Source organism: Phocoena phocoena, chromosome 14 (assembly GCF_963924675.1).
Source record: "Phocoena phocoena chromosome 14, mPhoPho1.1, whole genome shotgun sequence".
Taxonomy (NCBI): Eukaryota; Metazoa; Chordata; class Mammalia; order Artiodactyla; family Phocoenidae; genus Phocoena; species Phocoena phocoena.
The window spans coordinates 38,899,381-38,915,243 of NC_089232.1; the positions used below are offsets into that span (position 1 = coordinate 38,899,381).

The 15,863-nt window shown below is 37.3% G+C and overlaps 1 protein-coding gene across 1 annotated transcript in view; it reads left to right on the plus strand.

Moving 5' to 3' along the window:
• Nucleotides 1–15,863, plus strand: part of USP34 (ubiquitin specific peptidase 34) — a 184,399-nt gene that overhangs the window by 59,007 nt on the left and 109,529 nt on the right. The window contains 4 exon segments of the mRNA XM_065891660.1: nt 1,109–1,224; nt 1,316–1,443; nt 11,157–11,246; nt 14,146–14,241. Of these exon segments, the coding sequence (XP_065747732.1) occupies nt 1,109–1,224; nt 1,316–1,443; nt 11,157–11,246; nt 14,146–14,241 (430 nt within the window).

Below are 15,863 nucleotides of genomic sequence, written 5' to 3' on the forward strand. Positions count from 1 at the left end.
GGCAGTTTCTTCAAATTTTAAACATACGTGTTTACCTTATGACCCAACAATTCCACTTCTAAGTATTTACCCTAAAGAAAAGAAAGCATATGTCTATACAAAGACTGGTTATATCAGTGTTATGGCAGCATTATTCATATTAGACAAAAACTGGCAACTATCCAAACTTTCAGTAATTGGTAGATATATAAACAATTTTTTCATATAGTGGGATATTATTCTGTATTTAAAAGGAACACACTACTGATAGATGCTTCAACATGGATGAACCTCAGACATTTTGCTAAGTGAACAAAGTCAGACATAAGACTATACATAACGTATTGTATGATTCCATTTATATGAAATTTCTAGAAAAGGCTAATTTATGGGGATGGAAGAACAGACTAGGGCTCAGGAATGGGATCAGGGATTAAATGTAATTAAGTATGAGGGAATGCTTTAGGGTGGTGAAAGTGTTCTAAAACAGAATTATGGTGAAGGTTGCATAGTTCTCATTTTAATGAAATCAATGTACATGTACAGTTTAAGAGGGAAATTTCATGGTAAAGCTGTTAAAGACAATGAAGCATTTTTGCTTAATATAACAGAGCTAGGGAGAGTTCATAGTCTGGCACTCAAAGTCTGAATTATTATAATAGACGCTTTGAATTTAATTGAATGTTTTGAGTAAATCATCTCAATTAAAAAATCTTTAGGTATAAGACACTTTACAGAAGGTCATTTAGAGGAACGTCCCTTGGCTATATAGTTAATTCAGTTAAATTTTCTTCTTAATGTTTAATTTGGGTTTCAAATATTTATATACAGTTCTCTTGACATGTGGAAAACATTAATCATACTTATTAGTAATAGTGAGGAGGCTATGAAATAGTGGAGAGGCTATGAAAACTTTTCTTATTTTACTTTAGTAGTATCAAACTCTAAACAGTACTATTCTGTCTCATTCATAAAGCAACTGTGTTAATCTTGTTTTTATCTTGTGATGTAAGAAGAGATTTATTGTTATACTTCACTTTGAATTTGTTAACTTTATGAATGCTGTAGTTCACTTTACAATTTCAGTCAACTGCATTGCTCTATAGTGTGTTATATTTTGCCCCTTCAGGACCTACAGTTCATAAACATCAATTCAGCAGTAATGCTGTAACAGACATTAATTTGGATAACGTTTGCAAGAAAGGAAACACTTTGTTGTGGGATATAGTCCAAGATGATGATGCAGTAAGTTATTTAATAAACCCAAAAGACTATAAAATTACAGCAAAATGCATTCAGTATAAACAGTAACTTTATGTATATACATTTTTTGTAGGTTAATCTTTCTGAAGGATTAATAAATGAAGCAGAGAAACTTCTCTGTTCCTTAGTATGTTGGTTTACGGATAGACAGATTCGAATGAGATTCATTGAAGGTTGCCTTGAAAATTTAGGAAACAACAGGTAAATAGGAAATAAAAAATTTTTATACAGTAATCATATTCATAATCAATATTCTTATTGACCTAGATATGGTGGGTTCATAGCATTTAATGTACCGTTATCAACCTATTTTTTTTTTTAGTAATTGTGGTTTTTATATTAGTTCTAAACTGTTTTCCCCCACAGGGTTTATATGTTATCACACAGTCTTGCTTTTTTCAGCACTTTTCGGCACTCTTGATTAGATCACCTCCAACAGAGACAAAGGAATACTGTCTTCTTGATTCTGGGAACATGGTGGTGATTACTCTATTTTCAGATTACAGTTTAAATGTTCTTGAACTGTTATATATAAAGGAAGCTAAATAAGATAAGTGAAATTAAACTTAAGCTGAAATATAAACATTTTGATAATGGCATTGTTCTTCCATCTGGGTGGATCTGTTGACTTCTGTAGTGCACAAAGAATTAGGTTAGTTGTGTTTTTTTCCTAGTTTGAATTCTGCTATATATTTATATACTTCTTATTGGGGCTCAAATAATTACCACAAGTTTCTTGATTTTCAGTTCTGTTCTGTTGATACAGTCTCCAGTTTCCCTTATACTGCTCTGATAATATTGTTCCATTCTCTGATGTAGTAAATTCAGTTATTAATTGAATATATATATTTTTTAATTTATTTTTTTGTTTATGATTTTTGGCTGCGTTGGGTCTTTGTTGCTGCGTGTGGGCTTTCTCTAGTTGCGGCGAGCGGGGGCTACTCTTTGTTGCGGTGTGTGGGCTTCTCATTGTGGTGGCTTCTCTTGTTGCAGAGCATGGGCTCTTTAGTGCGTGGGCTTCAGTAGATGTGGTGCGTGGGCTCAGTAGTTGTGGCTCGTGAGCTCTAGAGCGAAGGCTCAGTAGTTGTGGCGCACAGGCTTAGTTGCTCCGCAGCATGTGGGATCTTCCCGGAACAGGGCTCCAACCTGTGTCTCCTGCATTGGCAGGCAGATTCTTAACCAATGTGCCACAAGGGAAGCCCCTAATGAATATATTAATATTTTCAGCTTACCTCTGCCCAGGCTCAATATAAATGTCTAATTTTATTGAATATTTAACTGCTTCAAAAAATTTTTTTACCTAATTGAATTAGAAAAAGTATGTGCAATATTTAATTTTTTTCTTTTGATCTTTAAAGGGCTATAATTGGTACAATCACAATAGAAAAATTGCTTATTCATGCAGGTATAAGAAACCACTAATAGACCCCTGTTAGTGGATCAGTTGCCTCATTTGGCATATATTCTTTAAAAAGAATGCTTTTAATGGGTGAATGATATTTCATCATTTACATAGGTATTATAGAAATTAGTTTTAAAATGTTTTGTCTTTTAAATATTTTTTAAAATATTTATTTATCATTTATTTATTGTGGCTGCTCTGGGTCTTAGTTGTTATGTGCGGGATCTTCATTACAGCACGTGAGATCTTTGTTGTGGCCTGCGGACTCTTAGTTGCGGCATGCAAACTTAGTTGAGACATGCATGCAGGATCTAGTTCCCCAACCAGGAATTGAACCTGGGCCCCCTACATTGGGAACGCAGAGTCTTACCCACTGGGCCACCAGGGAAGTCCCTAAAATGTTAATTGTCTTTTAAAAGTCTTTGTGAAGCTAATGAATACTTTTTTAAGTTGTATCAATTTTTATTCCCCAAAAGTGCATCTGCATATCCTGTGGCCCAGCAGTTGAACTGCTAAGTATGTGCCTTTTAATCATACATCCAGAAGGTCACCAAAAGACACATTCAAGAATGTTCATAAAAGCATTATTCAAAATAACTATTCTTTGTACTGCTATCTAAATGACAAAAAAAGAATAGGAAGGAAAATTAAATTGTGGACTGTTTGTTGAATGAAATAGTATATATATAGTAGTAAAAATGAAAGAACTACAACTGCATGGAGTAGTGTAGTTGAATCTCACAGACAAAATTTTGAGTGAAAGAAGCCAGATGTAAAAAAGTATATCTCTATTACTCTGTTTATACAGAGTTTAAAAACAGGGAAACTGGGACTTCCCTGGTGGCGCATTGGTTAAGAATCCACCTGCCAATGCAGGGGACACGGGTTCAAGCCCTGGTCCGGGAGGATCGCACATGCCGCAGAGCAACTAAGCCTGTGCACAACTGCTGAGCCTTGCGCTATAGAGCCCATGAGCACCAACTACTGAAGCCCGCACGCCTAGAGCCAGTGCTCCACTACAAGAGAAGCCACCGCAGTGAGAAGCCCATGCACTGCAATAAAGAGTAGCAGCAATGAAGATGCAATGCAGCCATAAATGAATAAATTAAAAAAGAAAATCAGGAAAACTATTGTATTTAATAGGATAATGGTTACTCTTGGGTTGTTAGTGACTGGAAAGGGGGCATATCCCAAGGCTTCTGGGATGCTGGTAATGATTTCTTTCTTGATGTTGGTGCATGTTACACAGGTATGTTCACCTCCTAATATTTTGAACTGTCACTTAGGTTTATATGTGTTTTTTCATGTATGTTACTTCAATAAAAAGGAAAAAAGCTATGTGAAAGATGAAATATGTAGCCTTTAAGAGTCAAATGTTTTCAAAGATTATATAATGATATGGGCATATACTCATAGGCCCGTTTGTTAAAAAGATTGCAAGCAATATGTGAGACTGTAGAATGGTTATTTCTGGGAGGAATCAGTTAATTTTTTCTTCTTTATGGTTTTCTATTTTCTAATTTTTCCATAATGAGCATATATTTTTCTAAGTAGTGTAGCTTAAAAGAGACAAGAGGGGGCTTCCCTGGTGGCGCAGTGGTTGAGAGTCTGCCTGCCGATGCAGGGGGCACGGGTTCGTGCCCAGGTCTGGGAAGATCCCACATGCCGCGGAGCGGCTAGGCCCGTGAGCCATGGCCACTGAGCCTGCGCGTCCGGAGCCTGTGCTCCGCAACGGGAGAGGCCACAACAGTGAGAGGCCCGCGTACCGCAAAAAAAAAAAAGAAAAAGAGTAAAAGAGACAAAAGGAAAATTCTGTGTATAAAATGGAAAATCATCATTTTGGATTTTTTTAAGCTTTAATTTGTTCACTCCCAAATCACTTGAAGTTGAAGCATTTTTCATTTGTTGGAGGCAATCCTGTACCTAATCATAGTTACTTAATGGTTTATTGATATATAGTAAACATAACTATTATATTGATGTTAATTTTGGCCTCAAAATTTACTCAGATGGTTCCTGTATGTATTATGCTAGGCCTCTTATTAATTGGTCATATATGCCAGTACTTAGAGCATAGTGGCATTTTTTAGCCTGTGACATATGCAACACATCCAGTGTGTACCGGCTGAACTTACTGAAGTTATCATGCAAACTGAAAAATAATTAATTTTTTAAAACATTATTAGTTCCGGTTTCCTGATAAACTAGTGTTTTTTTTTAACATCTTTATTGGAGTATAATTGCTTTACAATGTTGTTTTAGTTTCTGCTGTATAACAAAATGAATCAGCTATATTTATACTTTTATCCCCGTATCCCTTCCCTCTTGCACCTCCCTCCCACTCTCCCTATCCCACCCCTCTAGGCAGTCACAAAGCACCGAGCTGATCTCCCTGTGCTATGCAGCTGCTTCCCACTAGCTATCTATTTTACATTTAAACCAGTGGGTTTTAATGGGGGTGCTTTTTTTTCTCCCTAGGTAGTATCAGTATCTGGAGATATTTTTGGTTGTCACATTAATGAGTGGAATTGGAGATGTTACTTTGGGCTAGGGATGCTACTAAACATCCCTCAATGCAGAGGACAGCTTTTGTGTGAAGAACAGAATTGTGTGAAGTGTCAGTATTGATATCAGAGTTTGAGAAATCCTATTCTGAACACAAGAATCCTTTCTCCAAGGATTCCTCTCCCCCTGAGTTTGCCATCACAGTAGGAAAGGAATGTTGCACAAGGGTGTTAATATTAATAGGAAAGCTCTTCCTTATGTTGAAATAAATGGGCCACTGAAATCTTAACTCATTTACCATTTTCCTGACATTTGAAAAAACCCCACAGATGTCTGCTTCTTGATGATGTCAACTTTTTATGTAGTTTACACAGGTTTTATGTTTCCTTTTATTTTCTCTACGTTGACCTTTTTTTTTTTTTTTTTTGCGGTACGCGGGCCTCTCACGGTTGTGGCCTCTCCTGTTGCGGAGCACAGGCTCCGGACATGCAGGCTCAACGGCCATGGCTCACAGGCCCAGCCGCTCCGCGGCATGTGGGATCCTCCAGGACCGGGGCACGAACCCGCATCCCCTGCATCGACAGGTGGACTCTCAACCACTGCGCCACCAAGGAAGCCCCCTCTATGTTGACTTTTTAATTTTCCTTCTAGTTCCTCACTTTCCATGGTTTATAGACCTGTCAACAATTTTTGTTTGTTTTTGCTGTTCTATGGTCTTATTACAGTTTATTTCACAAAATGAACTTAGCTTTCTTTTGAACAGTAATATGGGCTCATTACTTCTTGGGAAGCATAGAGATCTGAAAAAGGAAAAGTCTCCCATAAATCACCCATAATTCTGCCATTTATACGGAACCCACTGTTAACACTTTAAAACACTTTTTAAAGTTTTTACACTTGAAAACACTTTAAACATGCAGCATGTGCCTTATGCACATTTAGCCTTAGGCAGATTGTTTTATAAGGCATATAACATTTCAGCGGTGCAGGAGGTTTAAAGTTGCACACGGAAACACATAGTAGACTGGTTTGCAGAACGTTGTCATAAAGTGAGAGCATGAGGTAGACAGTAGCTCCCACAATGAAAAATCCATTACTTTTCAGCTTGGTATTTGTTACTTCAGGTGAGTGAGATAAGACTGCTGTCTAGTGAGTAGGGTGGAAGTAGGAGTTGGGTTGTAATCAGCCCCTTTGGTGTTTTATGTTTACTAGAAGGCAGGTAGGTTCACATGCAGGTTCACATCCTGGGCTAGGTACCTCCTGAAATTCTGTGGCTTCTTGAGAATTGATTTGAGACTCTGTCTGGGAACCTATCCAGTGTGCTATTTTTTTGCCATTCTTTATGCAGTAGGTAGTTTAACCCACGTGTGAAATTTTTTGCCTTTGAATACAAAAGTAAAAATGCTCACGAGTCAGGGATTCTGTTTACATAAATAAAGGTTCATATAATTAAGAAATGCATGGTACTATGTACTTTTTTTTGGTTTTGTTTTCTCTCTGTAAAGACTGTATTATATACAGCATTTTTTGTCAACTCTTGGTATATACTATAGTTTAAAATGACTGAGGGACTTCCCTTGTGGTCCAGTGGCTAAGACTCCATGCTGCCAATGCAGGGGGCCTGGGTTCGATCCCTGGTCAGGGAACTAGATCCCACATGCTGCAACTAAGAGTTTGCCTGCTGCAGCTAAAAGATCCGGCATGCTGCAACTAAAAAGATCCTGCACGCAGCAACAAAGATCCTGTGTGCCACAACTAAAACCCGACGCAGCCAAATAAGTAAATATTTTAAAATTAATTAATTAATTAATTAATTAGTTGACAGTAGCATTTTGTAGAACACACCAGTCTTCTTCAAATATGGAGTCTAGGATTAGGAAAAAATCGTCCAAATGTAACTTTAACTGTGTAGACTACTAGCAAATGTGTTCATTCTACTAAAGCAATATAAAGTTACATTGGTAATTCTTAAGAGTCACATCACACTATTGTATAGTAATAAGCTTCAGCAAAGGTTGCAACAAAACCTTTGTATCAAGCAAAGAACCAGGGCAGTCTAAGGTAGTAATACCATTTTTCTTGAGTCTAAAATAAGTGTAGTGATCCCTTTGTATCTTTGGGGGATTTGTTCCAGGATCCCCCTGCAGATACCAAAATCTTCAGGTGCTCAAGTCCTTTATATAAAATAGAGTAGGAGAGTTAGCTCTGTATCCACAGATGAGGAACCTGCATATGGGCTGACTGTATCTTGTTACTCTGGACCATTGAACCTTTTCATCTTAAACATATTGTTGCCTAGGGTCGTGTGGTTTGGTATTTGTAATTTTCACTCTTGGAAGAATTTGTGAATGTAAGTTTGAATATAACAGTAATTTTGATGTTTTTCATAAGCATATCAGCAGTCAAAACTATTTGAGCAAAAAAGTTGATAAGTCAAGGTGTAGTATCTCATAGTTGTTATAGGAGAAGTGCTATGACATTATTTTATTTTAAAAAAATTAAATTTTTTTATTGGGTGTAGTTGATTTACAGTGTTGTGTTAGTTTCTGCTGTACAGCATGATATAATTTTACTTGGAATAAGTTGGTATATGTGATCTTGTGAAGTTTCCTTTAATACTGGAATATAAATTATTATTGTCAGCAAACAAATACATGATCTTACCCTGTTTGTAAATATTTTACTAATTTTCATTCTGTAATCAGTACTTTATATCATTTTTCCTTTCAAGTTTATCGGTTTAAATAAAGTGTTCCAGAGTTTCAGGATCACTTTGATTCTGGATTTGGTCATTTCTTATATTCTTAAATTTATGGCACTTAAAATATGTCTTTTCACTGTTCTTTGAAATCTTTTTTTTTTTTGCGGTACACGGGCCTGTCACTGTTGTGGCCTCTCCCGTTACGGAGCACAGGCTCCGGACACGCAGGCCCAGCGGCCATGGATCACAGACCCAACCACTTCGTGGCATGTGGGATCTTCCCGGACTGGGGCACGAACCCATGTCCCCTGCATCGGCAGACGGACTCTCAACCACTGTGCCACCAGGGAAGCCCCTGAAATCTTTTTTTGAGGAGAAAAATTTGGAGTTTTTCTGAATCTTTGGAAAAACTTTAAAAAACTGTTTTAGTCACGTAAGATGTAATTATTAATAATTCAGTGTTTTTATTATAAATTGTGGAGAAAAGCATTCCCCTTAGGTAGGAGTAGAGGTAAGACAAGTCCCATTTCTACAATCCTATTTTGGGTTCTTTTACATGAACCACATCATTATTCACTCAACTCAACCAATACCTGCTCAATGCCTGGCATCCTATTCTCTAATGTCAAGCATCATGTGCTTGCTTCTACATTACATTTTATAAAATGAAAACATGTTTATTGTAGAAAATTTGGAAAGTAAATTTAAACAGTCTAGACTCTTAACACCATTGACTGCAAAAGAGGTAATAAGATTTTCAGAAAATATACAACTGCTGCACACTGTAAGACTTGCTTTAGTGAGATATGGTATCTCTAGTCTTTGTTTCTTTGTATTTTAAAAGTATTGTTGAAATTACACTAGGCAAACAATTTTGGAATTTGCTTTTGTGATTTTAGGTGAAAGTTTTCTGTCCTTTTTTCTTTGTGATATCTCATTGATTTTATGCTTTTAAAGTCAAATTAATATGTATATATATATTCATTCCAGTTTTTTATGTCTTAATTTTTAGGAAAAACTCTGCTAATGTTTCTGAAACTTTGACAAAGGAGTTTAGATAAATAATCTAAAATTGAAATTGATTTCCCCTGATCTATCTTGGTCTATCTTCCCAAGCACCACTTCTGTGCGACTTGTTGAAAAATATTAAATATTTTAATATTTAAAAGTATACTAAAAATTTAAATGTTTTTGAATATTTAAAGAATATTTACTTTGCAGTTACTGGATATCAGGCATTTGCTGTCTTTGTTGCTTCACTGTATACTTATTATTATCATTGGCCACAGTGTGCAGCGTGTGGAACTTCTCCCACCAGGATCAAACCCGTGCCCCCTGAAGTGGAAGCACGGAGTGTTAACCACTGGACAACAGGGGAAGTCCACTATATACTCTTTAACCTATACTAATGTTGTTTTGATCCTCTGACATACTTCTAACATGCTGTTTCTTTTGTCTTCCAGTAGTATTTTTTCTGTCCTTTTCCTTCATAACTGTAATATAGCATTTTACACTGTTGGTCTTCCTCCTGAAAATCTTGCCTTTAAGTTCTTTGCTGGTTTGTTATTTAAGGAAATATATACTCAGCATGCACCACATGCAGGGAGTTTTAGTGAATAAGACACTCTTCGCTCACATCAAGCACATTCTAGTGGTAGACATATTAAATAAAGGAATATTCATTACGTGATGATGAATGAAGGAAAATTGGGAAGGAGTCAAGAATAATAGAGGTTCGCAGAGCAATGGAAAGGTGATATTTAATATAGAGTTGTCAGGGTCATCCCTTCTGTTGACAGTTGAGGAGACCTTAATAAAGTGAGGGAAGGGGTCCTTCAGGTAGCTATTTAGGTAAAGCGCATTCCTCGCAGAGGCAGTAGAAAAGCCCTGAGGCGGGAATGTGCTCGTGTGTTTTGAAGGAATAGCAAAAAGGGAGGTGGGGGGCCTTCCCTGGTGGCGCAGTGATTGAGAGTCCGCTTGCCAATGCAAGGGACATGGGTTCGTGCTCCGGTCTGGGAAGGTCCCACATGCCGCGGAGCGACTGGGCCCGTGAGCCATGGCCGCTGAGCCTGCGTGTCTGGAGCCTGTGCTCCGCAACAGTGAGAAGCCGACATATCGCCAAAAAAAAAAGGAAGATGGGAAGGAAAATAGGTTAGACTGATAGAAGGAATGGGGACAGATCAGACAAGGCTTTGTAGTCAAATTTAAGTACTTTGGATTTTATTCAGAAACAAAGTTTTGTAGTTTCTCCTACTCAGCATTCGCCACTGTTTTCCTCCCACTCAGAAGTGTAGTCCTGTATTCGAATATACCTGGTACTCTTAAAAAGAGTAGGCATTTTTGAGGACTTATTTGTACTCCATACTTGTGGGTAGGGTGCCAACTTTTTCTCTTTGTAAAAATTCTTTCATGAAGCAATATTGGCTCCTAAGCTTAAAAATAAAAGAAATTCAGTAACTTGATTAGTGTCCTGCTTCTTTCAAGGCTCATGCAGGCAACCTTCTTGCCTACTAGGACTTCTGGGATTTGCATGTCAATATGTTCCCTGTACCCCCTTTTCTTCCAGAAGATAGACATGCTCAGATCTTCTTGAGGTTTTAGAATGATTTCCTATTGCCTTTTGGCCCTTTTATACTTGAGGTATGTGGTGTGCTTCTATTATTAGCATGCTCATAATGCAGTGATTCTCAGTTTAGATGGAGATGATATTAAGTGAGAATTAAGGAGAAAGTGATAATTTATATAGTTTGAAAAATGTTCTCTACATTTATTGTTTGTAGTCCACAAACCAGCAGTTTGAGTATCACTTGTGAGCTTGTTAGAAATGCAATCCTGAACCTACCCCAGACCTACTGAATCAGAATTTGCATTTTAACAAAATCCCCCCAGCTGGATCAAGTGCACACTAAACTTTGAGAAGCCCTGCTCTAGATAATTTACCCAAGCTGCTGCTTCTTGTTTTCCTTGATTAAATCCTCAGAAGCACCTATGACTCGTTAAAGAATACTGCCATTAAAAAAATTTATATTTAAATGCTCTTCACTTGCTTTTATACTCAGATATTTGTATGGTGTATTTTACTTTAAAAGTCTTGGATTGGTTTTTTAAAACTTGGATTTCTTGCCCCAGTGTATAATAAGTTGATACTTTAGGAAAAAATTTTGTGTTTGCATAGAAATGTATGTGAAGTTCATTAACTCTTTTTGCATTTAAGATTTTAAATAGCTGAATTTCTGTTAAGATCTAGAGTTGTTGATACTATTTAAAATTATTTTATTCTATAAATACCTGTTTTTGCTGTTTCAGATCAGTAGTAATTTCACTTCGTCTTCTTCCAAAACTGTTTGGTACTTTTCAGCAGTTTGGGAGCAGTTATGATACACATTGGATTACAATGTAAGTAAATACAAGAAAGAGAAGTATTCATTTTAAAGATTTTTTTCCCAGTCATAATTATCAAACAAGGTTTTGAGTAACTTACTAGCTTTTGTTCTGCACCAGGAAAATTTGAATTTTGTGTAATTCAAATGTTTGCTTAGTTTTCTGAGTGCTGTCTCTGCCACTTAGCCCCATGGAGATTATGTATATCTCTGTCACCAGGAAGTCTAACCTTTGTACTCATTGTAGTTTGAGAAAAATATTGTAGCAATTAATGCGTTAATTTTAAGGTAGATTTTTAGTGTATCTGACCATGGCAAAGGACTCCTGAAGAAGATCCACACATTAAACACTCTAAGGTGCCTTTAATTTTTTCCATTACTAGGAGTTGGTTCTAGACATTACATCACCTTAGGGATAATTTTGACACCACCCTATTACTCCTTTACATATAGAGAGAACTTATGATTAATGTTAAAGAATTCTTTCAAGGATAGTACTTTGATGTGATATTGATCTAATGTTTAAGAATATTCTAGAGAAAGTTGGCTATCACACGCACTTCATTAACCTCTAAGAATGTATTATTTGCTTTATTCAGAATAGACTTTTTGGAGAGATTTCAGAGACTTTAAATTTTAGGAAAAATTAGACCTGTTGAAGGATTTATTTGTGAGGTCAAGTAGGATGGAGTTTTATCTAATTCCTCCTCAAATCTAAGATTAGTTAGTAGGAATACTTGCTTTCAAAATGAATATGATTTTTAAAATTCTTAGAAGTCTGTACTATAATTCTAAATAAGATGAAGTTCTTCTGAGTTATAGCCCTTGCTGGTTTTTTTTCTTTTAATAGGGGATCTGTTTAACCTGAACCTCTATTACTGTTTTTTAAATTTTTTTGTTGTTGTTGTTTTTGCAGTACGCGGGCCTCTCACTGTCGCGGCCTCTCCCGTTGCGGAGCACAGGCTCCTGACGCGCAGGCACAGCGGCCATGGCTCACGGGCCCAGCCGCTCCGCGGCATGTGAGATCTTCCCAGACCGGGGCACGAACCCATGTCCCCTGCATCAGCAGGTGGACTCTCAGCCACTGCGCCACCAGGGAAGCCCTATTACTGTTTTTTAAAAATCATCTTAGAAAGTCTCTTTCTTTGGTTACTATTTCAGGGTGACCCTAGTGACAATTCTATTTGTGAGTGCAAGGAAGTTCTTTGAGATACTAAACAGAGGAGTAGAGGAAAGCATTTAGCATCCTTTAAGTACAAGAGTACCATGAGTTTTATTTCATTGATTCTCTTCCCATGGTTTTTAAATGGCTGAATTACAAAATTCATAAGTATTAAAGTGATTCACTTGTAGCTTACCTGGGCAAGTTGGTATTTTAGTCATGTGAGGAGGTTTGAATTAAGGAGTAACAAAAGATAACATTCTTATAGAAGTGCAAAGCTGCGAATATTCAGTTACTTATCAAGTATACCTGAACTTAAGTATATTGAGTTGAAACCCTTTTAGCTTGTTCCTTAAGTTAAATATAAATAAGCTCAGTTAATGCCAACATGAGACTGGTATCCTAAATCTTATCAAGTAGATCACTTAAAAGAACTGAGCTCTTATGATTAGTTGGCATCAATAACAACAAAAACTTCCACTTGGTGTGAACCTATTATGTGCAGTAACACTCAGCATTTGGTACATACTGTCTCTTAAACTCTTACAGCCCATATTTTAAAATTGGAAATTATCTCTGATCATCTTAGCAAATCTTCAGGTAACCAGCAAACAGACTGGCGAGTGATTGGCAATGCAAGAGTAACTTATTTGGAAAAGAAGGCTATAGCAAAAACATGATGTAAATTATATTTGAAGTTTTGGAATTTCAGTACTTCTACATGTTAGTAGTTATATTGCTAATAATTATTGTGTGAGATAGATTGTTAGTTATGGACCCTGCTATCTCTAGTTGTATTTATCACTATTTCTTTTTTCTTCTATTGTTTCTAGTTTACTTTAATATGTCAATATTTATTTGATCAAAATGTTATTTTAAAAAATAAGCAGTTATTGACAGTAGAAAAAAACAAACTGATTGGTTCATTTAGTTTATATTATATGTGTTCTGTATGCCACGCACTGTGCTAAATAATGACCAAGGTACACAGTCCATCCTTAACATGGACTGTATTGTACTGTTTTTTAATATTAACTCATATTAGTCATTTATAATTAGCATTCTGCCAGACAGTTTATCCCCTTCACAGAGATTGAGTATTTTGAGATTAAAACACAGTGGTGGGCTTCCCTGGTGGCGCAGTGGTTGAGAGTCCGCCTGCCGATGCAGGGGACATGGGTTCTTGCCCCGGTCCTGGAAGATCCCACATGCCGCGGAGCGGCTAGGCCCGTGAGCCATGGCCGCTGAGCCTGCGCGTCCGGAGCCTGTGCTCCGCAACGGGAGAGGCCGCAACAGTGAGAGGCCCGCCTACCGCAAAAAAACAAAAACACAGTGGTGCTTTAACTTCATAAAAATTAAGGTGCAGGGCTTCCCTGGTGGCGCAGTGGTTGAGAGTCCGCCTGCCGATGCAGGGGACACGGGTTCGTGCCCCGGTCTGGGAGGATCCCACATGCCGCGGAGCGGCTGGGCCTGTGAGCCATGGCCGCTGAGCCTGCGCATCCGGAGCCTGTGCTCCGCAACGGGAGAGGCCACAACAGTGAGAGGCCCATGTAACGCAAAAAAAAAAAAAAAAAAAATTAAGGTGCACTGCTTTATATCTTTTCACAATTCAAATATAAACAGAACTTGTAAGTTTTTGATAATTGATTTTGCTTTTGAAAATGTTTTACATAGAAGTTTTTTTCCTGTTCTAGAATAGATTTATTCTCTTACCCTGTGCCTCTAAAACTATTTCTTATTTCAATTGGTCCAGGTGGGCAGAAAAAGAACTGAACATGATGAAGCTTTTCTTTGATAATTTGGTATACTATATTCAAGCTGTAAGAGAAGGAAGACAAAAACATGCACTGTAAGTATACCTTAACTATGTAAGTTACGTGTAAGTGTTGATTGTCTTTCCTGTGAAAGGTAATTTTCCAGTGTTCCTACTCCTACTCCTTTTCTTTCATATAATAAATAAATGTAATGAACGTTTTAGTTATGAAATTTTTAAGAGAAAGTTTCTTTTTTGTTTTTTTTTTTTGTTTTTTTCTTGCGGTACGCGGGGCTCCGGACGTGCTGGCTTAGCAGCCATGGCTCACGGGCCCAGCCGCTCCGCGGCATGTGGGATCTTCCCAGACCGGGGCAAGAACCTGTGTCCTCTGCATCGGCAGGCGGACTCTCAACCACTGCGCTACCAGGGAAGCCCGAAAGTTTCTTTTTTAAGTTGAATTCTATAAGGTTATTTTTATAATTCTTAACCTTAGGAAAATGTAGGTTATATAACTTTGGGTGTTGATTAATCTTCACTGTTGAGTTCTGTTCATAAGTCAGTGTTTTCAAGAATCAAAAGTAAATGTTTTTTCCAGAAATCACCAGTATCCTTGTATTAATATATTAGGGCATTGATTCTAAAACTTATAAATATTTACTTCTGAACAAGTATATTTATCGTAGAGTTAATTTAAAAGATTTTCTTTTATTATTATAATTGAATACTAGTATTAGAAAGTTTAGGACATGTGAAAACGTTAAGAATTGTGATGTTATAGCTGGTTAATATTTCATCATTAAAATATCTGGATATATTGAAGTGAGTTTGGATAAGAATTGGTAGAAGTTGGGGTGTTAGTGGTATAGCTGTGTTTAAAGCTTCTTATAGGGAGATGCCTGCCTAGAAGGAAGCTTGGAGAATTCAGAAAGTTTTTGTTTGTAAGTCAGTTGGTGGAAACTAATGGTCAAGTCTAGGAAACCAGCTAAGTGTGAGTATCAGCATGTCAGTAAATAAGAGAAGTAGGCACAGTATTTATTGAGAAAATATCCGCATAGAAAACTTTCATGTAGATCAGAATTGATCAGATTGTAGAAGTGTTCAGAAAAGCCATAGGCCTTTGGGCTTCCCTGGTGGCGCAGTGGTTGAGAGTCCGCCTGCCGATGCAGGGGACACAGGTTCATGCCCCAGTCCTGGAGGATCCCACATGCCGTGGAGCGGCTGGGCCCGTGAGCCATGGCCGCTGAGCCTGCGCGTCCGGAGCCTGGGCTCCGCAACGGGAGAGGCCCGCGTCCTGCAAAAAAAAAAAAAAAAAAAAAGCCATAGGCCTTTAAAGCATACTTATTCACCTCCAAAAATGAAATCACATTTTCCCCCGACAAATCAGTTCTTTCTCCAGATTACTCTACCCTTCAGTGTACCACCCTCCTCCTAGTCACCTAAAACTTGGAGACTTGGGGCTCTTTTCATATACTTTTATTTCCAAACATGAATAATGATGTTAGTGGTGATAAAAATAGCCAGTATTTGTTGATGCTTACTATGTGCCAGATACCTTTTAAGTATTATTAACTTCAAGATACACAACTTATTTGAAGTAGGAATTCTCATTTTAAAAATGAGAATGTATAAGCTATGAGGTAATAAATAATTTGCCCAAGGTCACAGTTACAAATTTTTATAAATTTATAGATTTTATAAGTAGTGGAGCTAGAATTTCT